Source organism: Sarcophilus harrisii, chromosome 5, assembly GCF_902635505.1.
Source record: "Sarcophilus harrisii chromosome 5, mSarHar1.11, whole genome shotgun sequence".
Classification (NCBI taxonomy): Eukaryota; Metazoa; Chordata; class Mammalia; order Dasyuromorphia; family Dasyuridae; genus Sarcophilus; species Sarcophilus harrisii.
Window position 1 is genome coordinate 18462394 of NC_045430.1, and position 20027 is coordinate 18482420.

At 37.3% G+C, this 20027-nt stretch overlaps 1 protein-coding gene across 4 annotated transcripts in view; it reads left to right on the top strand.

Annotated features, from left to right (window-relative positions):
* Positions 1-20027, top strand: part of BPIFC (BPI fold containing family C) — a 46818-nt gene that overhangs the window by 11766 nt on the left and 15025 nt on the right. For all 4 annotated transcript variants that reach the window (XM_031938101.1, XM_031938099.1, XM_031938100.1 and 1 more), the window contains 7 exons: positions 6680-6817; positions 7613-7733; positions 11229-11357; positions 15054-15209; positions 15321-15384; positions 16199-16259; positions 18143-18234. In XM_031938101.1, coding sequence (XP_031793961.1) covers positions 6697-6817; positions 7613-7733; positions 11229-11357; positions 15054-15209; positions 15321-15384; positions 16199-16259; positions 18143-18234 — 744 coding nt within the window. In that variant the 5' untranslated portion in view covers positions 6680-6696. The remainder of the gene's footprint in view (positions 1-6679; positions 6818-7612; positions 7734-11228; positions 11358-15053; positions 15210-15320; positions 15385-16198; positions 16260-18142; positions 18235-20027) is intronic.

The window sequence follows — 20027 nt, forward strand, 5'->3', positions numbered from 1 at the left end:
TAAGCAGTGAATATATGTGTGACTTGACTTTCTTGTTTCACTGTGGACAAAGAAAAATTTGCATAATGTATTCATTTTTCCCATCTAGAGTCTCCTAGTTGTTTAAAACAAAAAGACTTCAGAGAGCCTATAGACAAACACCTTCATTTTTATGGATGGGGAAACTGGGACACAGAAAGAGGGAAAGATTTGTTTGAGATAAACTGGTAACATCGCAATAAAATCAGAGATAGATGTCAGATTCATCAGATCCACCAAGATCCAGGTTAATGTTCTTTACTCAGCACAAATTTCTCTTCTTCCCTTTCTTTTTGTTTATCTATGACCCCCTCTAACTTTCTCTTTCTTTCTTTTCCTCCCTTCAGAACAGCTCAAAGAGTTCCCAACAAAATTGTCTTCTTTCCCTCTCTCTACTTGGTATTTAACTGCATATGAGAATGGATTGTTTCATTCTTTGTCTTTGTGTAACCTTCAGTGCTTATCTCATAAGAGGAATTACTAAATGCTTGCTGATTGGTGGAGTCTTTTTGTTTCTACAGAAATGCATGACACTGAATTCATTACATGTAAGGGTTAAAAAGCCTCTAGGAGCAAGGAATACAGTTCAAGGCATGTGGGAGAACTTGAGGGATGAGAGGTACAGAGGTGCAGGCAAGTTCTATGTGAGGTGGGGCATAGCCCCAAGAGACACTGTCTGACCTTAGGTCTCCCTCCTTAGTGCTCTCAAAGCCTATCACACCTCTCTCCCTCTTCTCGGGCCAATCCCATTATGCCAGGTTCCTAGAGGACCTTCCCTTCCCCTGATCCTCAGCGGGGTATAAAGATGTGCTACCTAAGAATAAAGCTCTCTTTCACTTCGCTTCTACCTCCTGGTGGCCTATGTTATCCAGGTTGCTGCCCAAAGACGGGTAAGTGTGGCCTAGCCGTGCCATTGTCAACGGGCAGCTCTAAGGAGAGCTACAAGGTTGTTATGGTAGAGTTAAGGGACGCTACACGTGGAGCCCAAACAGGGACAATTTTGGCTAGGACCTTACCGTGTAGCAGGCCTACAGGTGGGAAGAGAGACAGAACTCTGTTCTAGTGAGTAGAAACTTAGGAAATGGGACAAATTATTGTGAGGGTCCCAGACTAGGAGGGGCTATGAAAGAAGCTTATAGAATAGTAAAGCAAGCAGGATTGGAAATGGATTTTAAAAAGTGGGAGGCAGTAGGTAGCCAAATGGCTTCCTATGATAAGGAAACACCAAAAGACATCCTGGAACATCATCACCTCATTTATCAAGTGATTGGGGTCACTTTAAGAGGTGCAAGCTGCAAGCCATTAAAAGTAGATAATGAGGTGCTTATGGAAGAGCTTCTCATTCGTCAACATGAAAACACTTGGTCTTATTTAAAAAAAGAGGGGGAGATGTAAGGGTTAAAAACTCTCTAGAGCAAGGAATGCAATTCAAGGCATGTGGGAAAACCTGAGGGATGAGAGGCACAGTGTGTGTGTGGCCTAATCGTGCAGTCAACAGAAGGGCAGTTAAGAGTAATTCTAAGGGGAGCTACAAGGTTAGAGTAGCATTAAGTAGATTCGTAATTACAATTACAATAATCTTTTCATCCCAAAACCATTTAAGATACTTATTTGTAGATTCTTAGAACTGGAACTTTTATAGTTCATCTGATGAATTGCTATCAGTCCATTTTTATGGACAAGGAAATGGGACAGTAAGTGATTTGCTCGAGGTTATTAAGGGACCACCAATCCATTTCTCTTCCACTGCCCAATCTTGTCTCAATTTTTCTTTATCTTAGAGCATTCTCATTTACTTGTGAGTACTGATCCCTCCTCTAACTTCCTCCATCATCCCATTCCCCTCATTGCTTTGATCCATGCATTCCCATCTCATGTCTGATTCCTTTCTTCCTCATCTTCCACCCTCATATCTAAGCACTCCTCCCACCATGCTTAGATGCTGCCCTTCCTATCTAGAACCACCCAATGCCAAAGTTGATCCTTCATTGCTTATTGTGGTGATCATGACTTCACTTCTTTTGACTTTAAGAGTCATGAGATTATTTGTTTGTATAGGTCATGTGACTTGTCAGTCAGGATTCACATTTTCATCTTTTGCCTTCAATTGGCCTCTTCTACCACCTTATTTTCCTAAAATTCCAGGGATGCCATTTCCAAATGTAGTTATTTAGTCTCTCTTTTTATCATGTTAGCCCAATCCCTCTTCCAGGTCTTCTCTTGAGACATACCCTAAGTCAAGAAGAATGTTTCTAAATCTCTTTTGGGGTCATGGACCTCTTTGATCATATAGTGAAGTCAATGAATTCCTTCTCAGAATAATGCTTCTAAATACATAAAATAAAATATATAGAATTACAAAGAAAATCAATTCTAGCAAAATACATGTATCTAAATTTAAAAAAGGACAAATACAAGTTCATAGATCCCAGGTAAAAAAATCCCTGACTTACATCATTTTTCCATTTACATTGAAGTCTATATGGTTTTTAATTGCATTGTTATCATATTTAAGTACCCATGTCAATCAATTAATCATTAATCATTTATAAAGCATTATAGTACAGAAAGAGCAAATTTCTACCCACAAACAGCTTTACCTGCCCTCCTATTGCCTTTGTGTCTTTATGTTCTAGATGTTGACATAGTTTAACTTAAGGCACAAAGTTGTTTTAATTGTATCAAGAAAGAGGCAAATCTGAAGAAAAGGAAAATCAATTATTATGTGCAAATTTGCCAAATTGACAGAACTGATTTTCTCAGATCCAAAAGGTTCATGTCACTTGTGGGTCTCATAAATGTTGCCTTTTAAGAATTGGGCCTCTGCTATAGTAGATAGAATATTATATGTAGAGTCCTAAGTAGGTCACCCCTAGCTCCTAACTCTGAATATAATAAATGCTATGAATCAGCTAGGGAGCACCATGGAAAGGGTATTAGATTTAGAGTCAAGAAGACCTAAGTTCAGTTTGGATCTCAGACATTTACCAGATATGTGACCCTGGGCATTTAATCTCTGTCATCTTCATTTATAAAATGGAAATAATATTAGTGCCTACTTCCCACGGTTATTAAGAGAATAAAATGAAACGATATTTGTAAAGTGCATTGCAAAACTATATAAATGCTAGCTGTTATCATCATCATCATTATTATACTCACCTACATTTTGGTACTCATTTCTCTGAAAAAAAATCTCCCAATTTTAGCTGATCCCAATAAACTCCAATCATCTACTTGTTAATTGTCAGATTTTTATTACTACCATAGCACCTCTCTGAGCACCAAGCTTTTGGGGTACAAAGACAAAGACAAAGTTTAAAGAGTTCCTATCCTCAAGGAATTTATATTCAATTGGTAAATAGAGTCTTCCCTCCTAACAAAGAAATAGAATTTTTAAAAAATATATTGACTTATTGGGAAAATTTGACTTATTACACTCAGTTAATTCACTATTTCTGCTAAAATAAGAAAAATAAACTCTTTTCTTAGGCCTCTGAAGTTATCATTGGTCAATGCAGTGATCTGACTTCTAAAACATGTTATTTTCCTTTATGGTATTATGATCACTATGTAAATTATTCTCCTGATTCTGCTTGTGTTACTCTGCATCTGTTCATACACGTCTTCCCAAGTTCCTCTTGACTATTCCGTATCCATTCTTTTTTATAGGGCAATTCTATCCCTTTACATTTATATATCCAGTTTGTTCAGCCATTCCCCAAGTAACAGGCATTCATTTGGTTAAAGTTTATGGTTGTTGCTGTTGTTTTTGGGTACCTGACTTGGGGTCATCTTCATGAGTCCAAATCCAGCCTTCTAGGCTGTGTGATCCTGGGCACTTAACCCTATTTGACTCTGTTTCCTCATCTGTAAAATGAATTGGAGAAGGAAATGGCCAATCACTTCAATGTCTTTGCCAGAAAACCTCAAATGGACCACAAAGATTTAGTTGTGACTAAAATGACTGAACAACAACTGGGACTTTGACCTCCATGGTATGCCTAATAGTGGAATTAGCTAGGTCCAAATGTCAGAGGAGCTTAGGCTCATAGATCCAAAGCTGGGAGGGCTTTCAGAGGTCATCTAGTCTAGCTTCCCCATATTACAAGTGAAGAAACTGAAGCCCATAGAGGTTAAATGGTTTGATCAAGGCCATACAAACAATGAATATTATAGGCAGGATTTGAAACTGGGTCATGGAGTCTAGATTCAATGGACTTTCCATTGTTCTGTTTTCTCCATTTATTGCCCCACAATGACTGCTTATGTATCTCCAGCAATCTATTTCTACCTCAAAAAAAAAAAAAAAAAAAAAAAAAACAACCTTTTCTCTTTCAGCCTTAAGGCAGCTTCTTCATCTTCCATATCCATGAATTTTTCCAGGACTAATCAAAGCAAAGACCTTCCTCTACTCCCTGCCTTTATCTAAATACCCAGCTCCCACGACTTCCTCTTCACTTACCACCCCCACAAAGTGTTTTGCTTATTAATTTAATGTGTATTTGTTTATGTGGCTGTGTAGTAGCATCCCTTGCCTTGGTATGTGTGCCTGCTTTGGTGTCATCTGTCATAGGTAGTAAACGCTTCCTCACCTACCTTATCGCCTAGTTTAATTGGTCCAGCATTTTGCACATACTTTTGTTGCTGATAAAATGAAGATATGATGAAGCAGCTAGGTAGTGCAGTGGGTAAAACATCAAAAGTCAGGAAGATGTGAGTTCAAAACCTCACAAACTTAACTACCTGCTTGCCATCTAGGGGAGGGGGTGGAGGGTGGGAGGGAAAAATCGGAACAGAAGTGAGTGCAAGGGATAATGTAAAAAAAATTACCCTGGCAGGGGTTCTGTCAATAAAAAGTTACTGTAAAAAAAAAAAAAAAAAAAAAGGCTCCAGGGATGAAGAAAAAAGGGAGACAGGAAGGACTCAGATTTCATTTTTAAGTTTTCAAAAGGTATTCTAAGCTACAGTGAGAAAATAGATTAAAAAATTTGAAAACTACCAAAAAAAACTTAATTACCTATGTTACTGTGAGCAAGTCACTTAACCCCAAGTTGAAGAAAGGAAGAAAGAAATAAAGGGAAGAAGGGAAAGAAGGGAGGGAAGAGGAAAGAGGGAAAAAGGGAGAGAGGGAGGGAGGGAAGAAGAGGAGGAAGGAAGGAAAGAAAGGAGGAAAGACAGAAAGAAGGGAGAGAGGGAGAGAGGAAGGGAGGGAAAAAGAAGGGAAGGAAGAAGGAAGGAAGAAAATAAATGGTAGAGTGATATCAAGGTAGGTTTTCTATAAAATTTACCAATGATTCTTGCATGTTCTAAAAGGGGACAGCGAAAAGGAAAGGTAGTTACAGAAGAAAAAACATTGAATTTGTAGTCAGGAACTTCAAAACCTTGACCCTGACACTTACTCATTCTGTGACCATAGATAAAAAACCTTACTTCCCTGCACCCTATTTTGTAATGTGTAAAATAAAAGAATCGTATGTTCAGCTCCCTTTCTAACTCAATATTTTAAATCTAGCATGTATTCCCAGTGTGACCTTGGTAAAAATTTACTTGTATTTTGCAATTTTCAGTTAATTTTTAAAAATTCTGAACACAATAAGTATTTGATATTTCCATTATATTTCCAGTATGATAATATTTTCATATGCATTGTACAATAGGATTGCTCATAAAATTGTGAATCTCCCATTATGGAGAACTTACTTTTCTTATTAAGTATAAAATTAATTCAACAAAAAATCATTTAATCTCTAACACTCAGTATCTTCATTGGTATAATAAAGGCATTGGTCTACATCAGGGGTGTCAAATAAAAGGGGAATCACCACCGTACATAAAGATCCCTGCTGGATATGTTGACTTAGAAAACAATATATTAACATTATCTGTGCTCTGTATTTTTGTTTATTTTGTTAATTGTTTTCCAGTAACATTTCATTCTGTTTAACAGTACTCCAGAGTATATCAGGGATGGTATTGATACCCCTTGACTGTATAATCTATAAGGTTTCTTCCACTTCTAACTTTTAACTCATCCCTATTAGGATCTCAAGAATAATTAAAATACCCATAGATATTTTTTCCAATTCCCAAGACATTTGTCAGATCCTTTGTTCCTGAAAACATGGTGCTAGACACCAAAGAAATAAAATTTAGATACTGATGGAGCATGCACTCTGGTGAAATCAATAATTCATATCTTTAGATTTATTTTTATCTCAAAATACACAAACACAAAAAAATGAACCTTTCCTTAGATTATGGTAGAAGAGAAAATGAACATTTTATATGAAGCTGGACAGCTTGCTTTTCTTCTTAAGGAAAGGAATAAGCATTTATATAGCTCTACAAAGTGCCAGGCACTGTGCTAAGCAGTTTTTTTTGGTGACAAATCTTATCTTATGATTAAGTATTGACTAAATCCACCTGTAACTTTCAAAGCTGTCTGATTTTTGTTTCTTTCCGATGTTCCTTGTATTTTTTGCTCTGCCTAAAATGAACACTGTAAATGATTTCCACTTCTATAGGCCTTTTAAAATGCACAAAAGTGTTTTCCTCACCAGGCCCCAGGGAGGTAGGCAGTCCAATTATTATTATGCCCATCTTATAGGTGAGAAACTGAAGATTATATCACTTAATAACTACTAACATTGATTAACAGGTCACTCCAACGAGCAGATGGAGTCAGAGAAAATTCTGATCGTTTGGGGCTGTTTACTCTTGTGGAATCCACTCATCCAATCAACTCAGCTTTATCCTGGGATTAAAGTGAGGATTACTCAAAAAGGCCTGGACTATGGTAAGATTTGAATTTTCAGGAGTGAGAATAACCACTCCTCACTCTAGAGTGCTATAAGATTTGTGGAGTACATTTCTTTCAAGATAGTCAGTTAACACGTGTAAACTAGATCAATGGCCAATAACCACAGAAAATTTTGATTCAAGCTTGTCCTTTCACCTTTTTTATAGCTGAGTAGCAGAGGGATTAAAGGGTCAATCCTAACCCTCATGCAGAAATCGGGTGATAATTAATGTGTTTTATAAAAAAGCCTTCCTTCCCCGATCCCCTCCTAACCAGAGTGAGATCCTTATTATAGTCCTTGAACATCTCCAAGTAGAGACTGCATAATCTCTCATCAAATGTGTTACACATAAAGGGAACTACTTTTTGTCAATGAATTGGACTAAATAGCTCCTGAAATCTTCTTCAACTATCAAGTTCTATGCTTGTGATGTAGCTGGTGGGGAAATTCCTGGATTCAGTCAGAAATGGGACAGGTAGGGAGAAGCATCTGTAAATCTAGATGTTAAATTCTGCGTCTCAAATTCTGTGATTCTGACAATTTATCCACAGAGAGCATGTCACATAATCATTCTACAGCAATCCCATCCCCTCTAATTACTTAATTCTCCACTTCTCCTCTCAAGGGTTTGCAAGCCTGATCTAAGGTTTCCCTGGGGCAAGCATGTCTTGAGAATGCTTTTGAAGAATATTTATTGATGTGCTGCCATGTGGAAATCTGAAATATTCTTATGCCAGGACCATGGGCTAGAAACTTCTCAACTTTATCAATTCATTTGTTTCCCACTTCAGGTATACAGGCTGGCATGGAAGCAATTGAGCTGATAGTGAAGAAAAATGGTATTCCTGATTTCAAAGGCTCTGAAACGCTTGAATTTTTAAAGGTTGACTATGTTGACTATAATTTTTCAAAGTAAGTAAAAGGAACATTCTCTCCATTCATATTTTTCCCTTTCCCCTTAGAATATAAGCTCCTTGAGAGCAGGAATTTTTCATTTTTTTCATTAGTATCCCCAGGGTCTAGCATTATATCCTGCAAATAGTAAGTACTTAATAATTGCTGAATGAATGAATGAGTTATTAAACAAAAGTGTAGCATTACATCTTATTTTAGGATTTTATTTCATTTTATTTTTCAACAGTTATTTTATTTTTCCAAATATACTTAAAGATAATTTTCAACATTCATTTTTAAAGCTTTTTATTTTCAAAATATAGGCATAGATAGTTTTCAACATTCATCCTTGCAAAATCTTGTGTTCCAATTTTTTTCTCCCTTCCTTCTCCTTATTCCCTCTCCTTATTCCAATAAGGGATAATAAGTTATCCCTTATTGGGTAACTAACCCAATATATCAATATTCATTTTTGTAAGATTCTGACTTCCAAATTTTTCTCCTTCCCCAAGAAAACAAGCAATCTGATATAGGTTATACGTGTACAATTGTCTTAAACATATTTCCATGTCATGTTGTGAAAGAAAAATTAGACCAAAAGGGAAAAATCATAAGAAAGAAAAAGCAAAAAAAAAAGTGAAAATACTATTCTTTGATTGATATTTAATGAGTCTCCACAGTTCTTTCTTTGAATGCCTATAGCATTTTCATTCCAAATCTATTGGGTCTAGCATTCCATCTTACAAATAGTAATCACTTCATAAATTCATTCATAAATGAATGAATGAGTTTGTAAAAAGATCGTATATGAAATTAACTTTTCAAAAAGCCAATTTCCTATCACAAGAAAGGAAAATACGACCTAGTGTTTAGAGGCATAGAAAAGATAACTTTGAGTATGGGAGTGATTCATTTCATTTTTAATTTAACATGATAGAAAACAGAAGGAGGATCATTGTCATGAAAACATGCTAATTGATCATCAGAGATATAGAGCTAGAAATAATCTCAGAAGTCCTCTATGCCTTGGCTTCTTAAACCTTTTCTACTTGAGACTCCTTTTTTCCCCAAGAAACTTTTACTTGACCCTAGACCTATCAATATATAAAATAGGTATACAAATCAAAATTTACTGATAAAGTCATAAATTTATTTTAAAACAATTTTTGGCATACTTAAAATTTTATCATTTTGTAAAGATGAAAGCAAATTTGCATATTAATAAGATGGTTTGCTGTTTACTTTTACATAAAAAATTAAATCTCAGAATATTTGATACCGCAGGACATAAAGCATTCAGAAATGTTTTAATGTCATCAAGTTTTTCATGACCCCCATATTCAGTTATGTGGAATCGAGACCCACAGTTTGAAAAACTTTGATCTAGTCCACACAAAACAATGGCAGAAATTTAGGAGAGAGAAAGGTTGCCCACCCAGGGAGTAACACAGAAAGTTTATGATAGCCTGATTCCTGGCTAAACATGACAAAAAGATGAGCTATCCAAGCCAGGGGGAGCTTAGCATAAAGTCTTAGCTCCCAGTATAGTAGAAATTATCTCTCTGTGAAACCTTGGAAGGGAGATTAAAGCAAGTGCTGTAGTGGGCTTGGGCCTAGGACTAGTTCCTCAGTCTTTTAACCATCACAATTAAACAAGAATAATACAAAAATCATACACAAAGTCTGAATATTAATATTTAGTCTTTTGTATTTGTGTCCTTAGTATAGTGCACAGTATATAATATATGCTTAATAAAGGCATTTCCGTTCATTCACTTACATAGTCTTGATGTTCAGTCATTTGACTTTGGGTCTCCATTGGGAGTTTTCTTGGAAAGATACTAGAGTGGGTTGCCATTTTCTTCTCCAGCTCATTTTACAGATGAGGAAACTGAAACAGAATTCAGTGACTTGCACAGGATCACACACCTATTAAGCATCTGAGATCACCACAGTTGAACTCAGTCCTTCCTGACTCCAGGCCTGGTGCTCGATCCACTTGCACCACCAATTTATAAAGTACAAGGGTTCTTAACTATTCTTGTATTATGGACTCTTTTGGTAAGCCTTTGGCAGAATGGTGTTTTTAGATGAATAAAATATGTAAGATTACAAAGTAAATCAATTATATTGAAATTTAGTAATCACAATATTATCCTTTTTTTAAGTTTATGGACCTCTGATCTGTAAACTGTATAATTCTTAGTATCTTTTCCCCTTTTTCTATCATGCAAAATTGGAAGAGGAACGCACAAGAAGTATTTTAAATATTTTCCATCCTTCATGGATGCGATGGCCAAAGAGTCCATGACTCTTACCTGGTCTTGCTTCTTGATGATCCATTTATTGATGATGAGCTCCACCATCATTGGCTGAGCTGATACTTGGATGGTAGAGCCAATCTTTTGCCCAGACCACACTCTGAAGTCTACCCAGCATTGATAACACCAGTCAGAGCCCAAATTCTGCTGCCAGATAATTCTTCTCCTTGCCTTGAATAAGTATTAGAGTTGGACTCCTGTACAGCCTGCCTCCACAAAATTAAATGGATAGCATTTAATTTTGAAAATGTCAAAATCCACGTAAAATATGCTTCCATGTCCTCCTAGCTTTATCTTTTTTAGTCCAGAAAGCTCCTCTCTGGGAAATCTCATCTTCTAACAGTTTATATCTTAGATAAAATGACTCAAACCTATCATTAAAAAAAAAACAAAAACAACTCATGGAAGTAGTGTAGTGACTAATTGTGTTCTAATGAAGCGTTGTCTCCTCTAATTCACTTTGCTTATCAGGGAGAAGACTCTCACATACAGATAAGCTTCAAACAAGAGTATAGAGGTGGCTTGGAACCTAGAAATTATCTGGAAAGAATGTGTTATAATGGGAAGAATATGAGCCTGGGAATAAAAAGGGAGAAGGGAAAGGGAATAAACATTTATTAAGTACCTGATGTGTGCACTCTACTAAGTGCTTTACAAATATTACATACAACCCTATGTTGTTCAATCTTTCAATCATGTCCAACTCTTTATAATCCCATGAAGTTTTCTTGACAAAGATGCTGGATTGGTTTACCATTTCCTCCTTCAGTAGATTAATTCAAAAAGAGATTAAGTGATTTGTTAAATTGAGGAAACTGAGGCAGGCAGAGATTAAGGAACTTGCCCAGCTTGAATGTGTCTGAGGATAGATTTGGACTCAGACTACAGACCTACCACTCTATCCAAAAAGCCATCTTATTTGTCACAGCCATGCAAGATAATATCTTGGAGGGAGAGGAATTGACAATTAGAGGAAATTGGGATAAGCACCATTGAAAGTGGTATATTTAGCTTTGAAAAGAAGAGTGGATTGTTTTTATTTAGTAACTTAATTTATTTAGTATTATTAGTAATTTAATTATTTAGTAATTTAAAATTAATGAGTGATAAATTTGGGCCAATACATTTGAGGCTCATTCAAATTCTCTAGAAGGAAATATCAAATTAATGCCTCTGTTTCTTTTTTTCTTAGCATAAAAATCAGTTCCTTCTCATTTCCAAATATTTCATTAACCCCTCTGTCTGGAGTTGGAGTTAAAGTATTAAGCAATCACGGTTCAACAAACATCAGCATGAGATGGGAAATATCATCTCCACTTTTGTAAGTATTGCCAAAACATGAGAGATTCTTCCAGAGCAAATGGGGAGCTTAGACTCCAAAAGGGGATTGAAGCCATCAGACTAAGACCATCTTGTTTCATAGGATCTAGACCTACAGGTGAAAGGTTATTTAATCCAAACCTACTGATCAGAGTCCCAGAGTTACTACTAAAACAATAAGCTAAATTCTATTCAATCCTTACTTAACTGCTAAAATTTGCACACTATTAAATAAATGGATATTTCAGTTAGCAAGAAATTAATTCTCATTTCAACTAATGAGAAATTATCATTGAAAAGAGCCATCATCGGCAAACTATGCATCCCTAGAAACCCCTGCTCCCAATATTGGTCAACCCTAGACATCCAAGATCTGTTGGTCCTTTTCAGTGTAATATTTGGGGAAAGGAGCTGGATTTGGGGGTCAGGGGACATAGATTCTGAATATTGGGTCCACTGCTAACAAATTAACTGTGTGACTTGAGATCTCTGAGGCTCAAGTTTTTAAAGAAAGAAAGAAAGAGAAAGAGAGGAAGAAAGGAAGGAAAGGAGGAAGGGAGGAAGAGAAGAAGGGAGGGAGGGAGGGAAGGAAGAAGGAAGGAAGGAAGGAAGGAAGGAAGGAAGGAAGGAAGGAAGGAAGGAAGGAAGGAAGGAAGGAAGGAAGGAAAAGTATAGAATTTGCAGTGAGAAGACAGCTGGGTTTGAATGCTCCCTCTATTACTACCTGTGTGACCATGCACACTATGCCTAATCCATCGTAGGCCTTTATTTGTTTATTGAATTGGACTTATCCTGTCTGGGCCTCAGTTCCTCATCTGTAAAATTGATTGAAGCAGCAAGAATTCTTAACCTGGAATCTAATTGTATTTCAATATAATTGGTTTCCTTTGTAACCAGTATACCCTTTTTATTCATTTAATAAAATGCCCTTTTAATAATTTAATTACTAATGAATTTTAAATTATTTAAAACATTTCATAATAATACCCTTTCGTTTTATGTATTCAAAACATTATTCTGAGTTAGGCTGCAGCAGACTGACTGCCAAAGGGTTCTATGATAAAGGGGCCAAGAACCCCTGGATTGAATGATCTCAGAGCTCTTCTAGTCTATGATCCTTTGATCATAAGAAGTGGGAACCAGCTTATCCTGAAATGTCGGCCTTTGAGCCAATGGAGTGAAAGACCAGCTGTGACTTCCCACCCGGGCGAGTTGGGAATGGAGCTTCTTCACTGGGGCAACAGCAGGCGCTGGCTCGAAGGCCGCTGATCTGGGCAGGTCTGCCCGTTTCTGGGCTGGGCAGAACCAGATTTACCTGCACATCCCTCCCGTGCCCGAGGCCAGTCGAGCTCAGGGAGCACTGTCCAGGCAGTTCAGCTCTGAACCTGGCTTCCAATTCTGCCTTTGATGTTTGCAGTTTGGGCCTCCTACTTTGTCCTTGGCCAAACCCATCCCGTTGCTCCCCTGCTGTCATCCTTCCTAAAATGAGCAGGACAGGTGCCTTGATATGGGTCTGGAAGCAACAGGGATACAAGTTGTGTGAATCCCTTGGGGAAATCACTTAATTTCTCTGTGATTCAGTATCCTCATCTGGTTGGTCCTCAAAGCAGATCCTATAATATGAGACAGAATCCTATGAGACAGGGTGTATGTGTGTGTGTACACATATGTATGTATGACTATTTGTATCTATCACATGTATACATGTATATGTAAATTTATAAATGTATACACCTACATATATTAATCATGGAGTATATATATAGCTATATATGCTATAGAGAGACCATTATATACATTTACATACATATATGTATATGTATGTGATTGCATGTGTTGTATATATACATATAGAAAGAACATTTACTGTGCTAAGCATTTTACAAATATTATCTCATTAGACAGACATTAGACATAGATAACTTGGTCTTTATTAGAACCTAAAAATGGACATGATGTTGATTCAGACAGTATGAAGACTCTGACAGTAATTTAGTATTTGGAAACCCCATTTTCTTATTTGTAAAAATTACCCTTGCTACTACTTCCTTGCAAAGTGGTTATGAGCACAAAATGAAGACACAAAGATAATTAGGAAGAATCCCAGAGAGAAAGGAGGGAATAAAAACCCTAAATTCATTAAGCACCTAGTATGTACCAAGCACTCTACCAAGTGCTTTATAATTATGATCTCAGTTTGTTCAGACAAACAGGACAGCTTTGTCGTTAATTGTTGACTTTATTATATACTTAAAAGGAAAAGCAAGCTTTTATGTAATAGTTATAATTTCATGTATAAACCTTACCTTCTGTTCTATGATACGTGTGTGTGTGTGTGTGTGTGTGTGTGTGTGTGTGTGTGTGTGTGTGAAGTGCTCATTTTATCTGGTATTGCTAAGAGAAAAAAGAAACAAAGAAAAAATATATGCAAAATGCTTTTTAAATTATAAAACACTATGCAAATGAGAAATGTAATTGTTTAAGCCCTCTTGGGAGAACTAATCATTTACATATATTCTAAATATGTGAAATCAAGAGGACCTTGTGAGCTCCCCTTTAAAAATATTCCTAATAGCACAGCCTGCCCTGCTGGGCAAGGTTTTATGCTGAAGGATCACTCAGGACACTCAGAATATTTCAGAAATGATGATCCACCTTGATGAGAAATGGGAGAAAAAAGATTCTTTTTTCAACTGTCTGAGTCCTGAATTTGCTAATGCTTCAGTGCTTTTCTCAAAAACTTTCAGTTGTTTCCCTGTAGCTGTGATAAAATGTAAGGCACTCAGTCAGACATTTAAAGCCCTCCGGCCACCTTTCAGTCCTTATTTTGTCATTAGATCATAGATTTAGGGGGCAGCTAGATGATGCAGTGAATAGAGGACTGGCCCTGAATTCAAATTTGGCCTCAGACACTTCCTAGCTGTGTGATTCTGGGCAAGTCACTTAACCCCAGTTGCCTCAACAAAAATAAAAAATAAAATAAAAAAGACCATAGATTTAGAACTTTAATGGAGGTCATGTGATCCAGAGAAAACTAAGCCCCACAATAGCTAAAATCATAGAATGATTCTTAGGGGGAGGGAACCTTAGAGAAAGAAAGTCATATAGTCTAACACCCTCAGTTTATAGATGAGGAAATTGATTTTGAAAGAGGTGACATGTTTTAAATGATTCTCAATAAATGTTCATTCATAACAAAGATAATCCTCACTCTGCCTTAAAAGATGGCAGGATTGTAGTTTGAGATCTAGAAGGGACATCAACGACCCATTCCCTCATTTTACAGATGAGCAAACTGAGGTCCAGAGAGATTAAGTGATTTATCACAGAAATATAGCATCAGAGACCAGAGCTTGAAGGGTCCTCACAGTCCAGCTGAGGGCCAGGAAAGTTATGTGAGTTGACCTCAGCCACGTTGGCAGGTAATAAGCATCACAAGTGAGGGATTTGCACCCAAGACTTCTGATTCCAGAGCTGGTACTCCCTCAGTCCTTTTCCTAAGGCAGTCCTCAGTTATAAAATGGGAAAAATAGTACTCTCTTTACCAACCTCCCAGGACTGCTGTGAGAACAGTGCTTTGTAAATTCAGAAACGCTTTAAAATTGTGAGCTATTCTATGGTTATGACTGTCATTCATAATTCAGTAACATCCACCATGAGCCTTTGTTCTAAGTCTGTGCTTTTGTCTCATGAGCAGCAAAGATGAAGGAGGAGCTGCTCTGTTTCTAGGTGAGATATTTTTCTTGGGTCTCGTGAACCTGTCCCGGAGTGACACAGGCCACCCAAGCATGAAGTTACAAGACTGCTACGTTCGAATTGGGCTTGCCCGCATCTCATTTACAGGAGAGCTCAGGTGAATAAAAGACTCTGGCTAAGGAACAGCTAGGCTGGGGATAAGTTTCCAAGCACTGATCAGGGATTTTCCTAGACTATGTAAACACCATTTTTCCCCCTTTTCCTTTAGTGTCCTATATAACTCTTTTGCTGAGCCAATGGAGAAACCTATTTTGAAGACCTTGAATAAAAAGGTAAGTCTCTGAAGCCTCTAGGGGTAACAGTGGTCAGATGCCTGTGGTCTGGACTTTTTTAATATCTTGAGACCTATAATTTCATCAGCTCAGGGCTATTATTATAACTGAGATTCACTTTTAAATAAGATTTTTCCCAATTGCATGTAAAGACATTTTTAAACATTACTTTTTAAAATTTTGGGTTCCAAATTCTTTCCCTCCCTCTTCTCCCTTCCATTCCCCGAATCAATAATTTGATACAGATTGTACGTGTGAGATCTTGCAAAACATTTCCATATTAGCCATGTTGTGGAAGAAGATATAGGTCAAAAAAACAAAAATAAAAATGCACACACAAATCAAAGGGACCAATAGTCTGCTTCCACCTGCATTCAAACTCTTATCAGTTCTTTCTCTGGAAGTGGAGAGCATTGTTCATCCTAAGTCCTTCAGAATTGTCTTAAATCATCATATTGATGAAAATAACTAAGTTCATACACAGTTAATCAACCCTCAATATCGCTATAACTGTGTACGATGTTCTGGTTCTGCTCACATCACTTTACATCAGTTCACATAAGCCTTTTCAGGTTTTACTGAGCACATTCTGCTCCTTTCTAATAGTATTCCATTATAATTATATACCACAGCATGTTCAGCATCAGTGGAGAAGCATCAGTGGTTCTTGGCCTATAATTTATACTGTGACTTTTTTTTTTATTCCTGAGAGAAAACAAGGAACATCTCAATTTTCCTCTGATCTCTATGGGAATTCCTTCTTGTGTTGCAATAACATAATTAACGATGTTTTTATTCTTTGTTTTTTATCTAGCTATGTCCAATTATCACGGATCAGTTAGAAAGTATAAATGCCAATATTAGTTCTCTGGATGGTGAGTCTTTTGAGTCTCTTCCATTTAATATTTCTATTTAAAAATCTTAAACTTTGAAGAAGTAAATAAATGTGATCTGGGCTAAGAGGAATTTAATTGTGTAGGAAATGTTGAAAATGGATATTCATTTTAATGATCTAGATAAGCAACTCCTATATGATTTATTATAGACTTAAAGAGTTTCCAGGGGTAGTCTTTGGGAGATTAGGTAACCTGTCTATGGTCATATAGCCAGTATCTGTCAGTGATATCAGACTTCCTTACAAACTTCCTCCTTTTCCTTCTCCTTCTATTTCCTCTTCCTTCTCTATATTTTCCCAATATGTGGTGATTTGGGTACACTATGCCAAAGTCATTACCCTTATTGTTTCTGATATAGGTTGGATAACTGCAGTTCTTTCCAACTCTTAAATTTTGTGACTCTGTGATCCAGCCCCACATTGCTACAATGAATACAATGTCTTTAATACCCGCTATAGACATAGGGCCTTCTCTCTTTCCCAAATGAGTTCATCTGGACATTGATGGAGTAATCAAAGTTGGACTAAAGTGGGTTAAAGGTAGAACTGAAAGTTAAAATCTTTTAAATCTCAGTTCCACTTTAGCCACTATTAATTATCTGTAACATCTGTCAAGGCCCTTCATCTCTTATCTCCCCCCCCCTTTCATCTATGGAATCTATTGATTTGAAAGTCTCTGTTTTTGAAAAATACACTCTTTATACATGACTGTCCACTGAGGTCTTGGGAACTTCACTCTTAACACTTTCCATTTGACTGATCACCCAGGGAGAATAGAGATCCCTGATTAAAAATGTGCATTTATTAAAACAATAATAGAAAGCATCTTTAATTTCACCAAGATATGATTACCTACTTGCCTGCCTCTAGCCTTGGCTCCAGTCAAACATGAAATCAAAGAAAAGAAAATGTTGTGACTTTATGTTGCCCTGACTAACAATGACATCTATAGCAACCAAGTAGCGAGGGATTAGTCATATCACAGAGAAAATGCCATAGATAGGGGAGAGATTTCTCTTCCAACCCCCAAAGGAAGTATATAGACTTAGACCATGATGTGCTTGCCTTGTTTCAGAAAGTGGAACAGAACTAACCCAGAATTTCCAAGAAATGTTCCCTCATAGTTCTGAAAATGGCAATGGGGATAACAGATGTGACTCAGGAGCAAGTCAGTGGTCAAAGAGAACTCCTTTAGCTTTTGGTCATATCATGATTGTATTCTCCTCTGTGTCTCCATTTCAATCTGTCTCTCTTCTCTACTTCTTAAATCTTTTCTCCATCTCTCTGACTCTCTCTCTCCCTCTGTCTCTATCTATCTTTCTGTCTCTGTCTCTCTCTCTCTCCCCTCCTTTCTTTCTCTCTCCCTCTCCCCCTTTTCCATCCTTTCTCTTTCTCTCTGTCTGTTTCTCCATCTATCTCTCCCTTTTTCCTTTCTCTCTCTCTCTCTGTCTCTGTCTTTACTTCCCCCCATTTCTATCTGCATGTCTCTCTCCCCTCTCTTGACTATCTTTCTACCTGTCTCTCTCTTCCCCAGCCCACTCATTCTCAACATTCCTCTTTTCAGTCTCTGTCTCTTTGTCTCTGTGTTCTCTCCTTCTCCCCCTCTTTCTTCTCTCTTTGTCTCTTTCTCTCTCTGTCTCTGTCTTTCTTTCCCTGTCTCTGTCTCTGTTTCTCTCTCTATCTCTTCTCTGTTTCTCTCTGTTTCTCTCTGTCTCTGTACTGTCTCTGTTTCTGTCTGTCTCTGTCTTCTGTTTTGTGGTGCTTTGTTTGCCTTCCTGGCTATGCAAAATTTCTGGATAGGTACAACTTTTATATTCCAGTGTGCCTTTTATAATAAGGATCTTTTCTCTGTCTCTCATTTAGTTGTAACCATGTTTGGTGAGGATATTCTGCTAGATTATTCCCTTTTGGATTCCCCAGAAATCACCCAGTCATCCATTGACCTGAATTTGAAGGTAATTTTGTCATTGTGAATGTCACCATCATCATCTTGATCATCAATAAGAGTACTTTGCGGGGGCAGCTGGGAGGCGCAGTGAGTAGAGCACCAGCCCTGAAGTCAGGAAGACCCGAGTCCAAATCTAACCTCAGACATTTAATACTTCCTGGCTGTGGGACCCTGGGCAGGTCACTTAACCCCAATTGCCTCAGGGGAAAAAAGTACTTTGAAAAGTGAGCATATTCTTGGTCAGTGGCATTGACTTGCAGCAGAATGAGATGTTATCAATAGGTCTTTTTATTGATGTTTCTGTACATTCAGAATCTCCATGGACACCAGCAACTGGGAAGCTCAGAAAAACCTTCCTATAGGATGTAGCCCTTGAGCTCACTTGTAGGGGAAGGGGAATCCTTTTCCTCTCAACCCAGAGTTGGAAGTGAACTCAGAACCAACTAGTCCAAGCTTTTCTATTTACAGATCAATCCCTCAATGCTTACTACATGAGAGACACAGAAGAGGAAACTGAGACTCTAGAGATATTATTAAGTGATTTGTCTAAGAGGTATCCAACAGCAGTGGCCACAATGCAGCCCCAAGTGTGGCCCAAACCAGATTAAAATGTCATTGGGAAATGACCGGAGAAAAGAACTCTGGGTCATTTTTACACCTCCAAGAAGCTTCAGAGGAAGACTTTAGAGCAGAATAGCTTGATTTCATTTTCCATAAATCCTTCATGATTCTTTCCCTTAAAGACCCTGGACCTGAGTAGCAATTGCTTCTGAATTCAAAACATACCAGCACAGTCCAGACTTTCATATCCATCCATTCTGGGCTAGGAGACAACATAACTGGCTATACTTAGTGGTACTTAGAAAATTAATTAATGATAACAGTGTCCCTATGTTGATATTTCTCTTCACAATGTGCTGATTTAATGATTTAACTGATGTCTGCTATCCCCAAGGAAGTCTGGTCAGAAACCATAATAGTATTCTGGGCCATCACCAGTCATCTTGACTGTCTTGCCAATGGATTTCCATGACTCAAGAAGAAAGGGAGAGGCCGAGGACTTTGTTCAACCCTGCCTCATTGAAATCCAGTTCAATTCATCATGCCGTGATGTCATTTTAAATATGACATCTTTTAAAATAAAGAATGAACAAGAAAAAGAAGCTTTCATTAATTATGGCAGAGTTTTTCATTCTTGTTCTAGAGGCTAATTATCACTGTTTTAAAAAATATAGTTCCTGACCAAATAGTCATTAGGCTTGGGTTGTTTCACTCTTACCTTCCCCCGCAACTCTCCACACTCAATTTTACCAAATTTCTATAGTTTTTCTTCTACTAACTTCTTTGCACTCCTGGCTCACTGGTTGCCATATTCTAAGGAAGAAAGGATGCAACATAATAATAAAGCGCCTAACCTAGAATACTTATTAACTTATTATCTGGACAAGTCATGTAACCTCCCTGAATCTCAGTTTGTCCATTCTTAAAGTGAAAATATCGGTATCTACTTTAGAAGCTTTTGGTTGACGCAGGCACTTATTAGCTCTCACTTTTCTCATCTATAAAATGGGACTAATAATAACACCTCCCTCTCAGGTTGTTGTGAGGATCAAATGAAATAAATTACGTACAGTGTTTTATAAACCTTAAATGGTAGTTATTATTGTTTTCATTGTTGATTTTCCTGAAACTATGATTTCATCTATGGAGGGAGCTCCTTTAAAAACGAATTTGCATCTTGTAATCATAGAATTATTTGGGGCACTAAAAGGTTAAGGGATTTGCCCAGTGTCACATAGC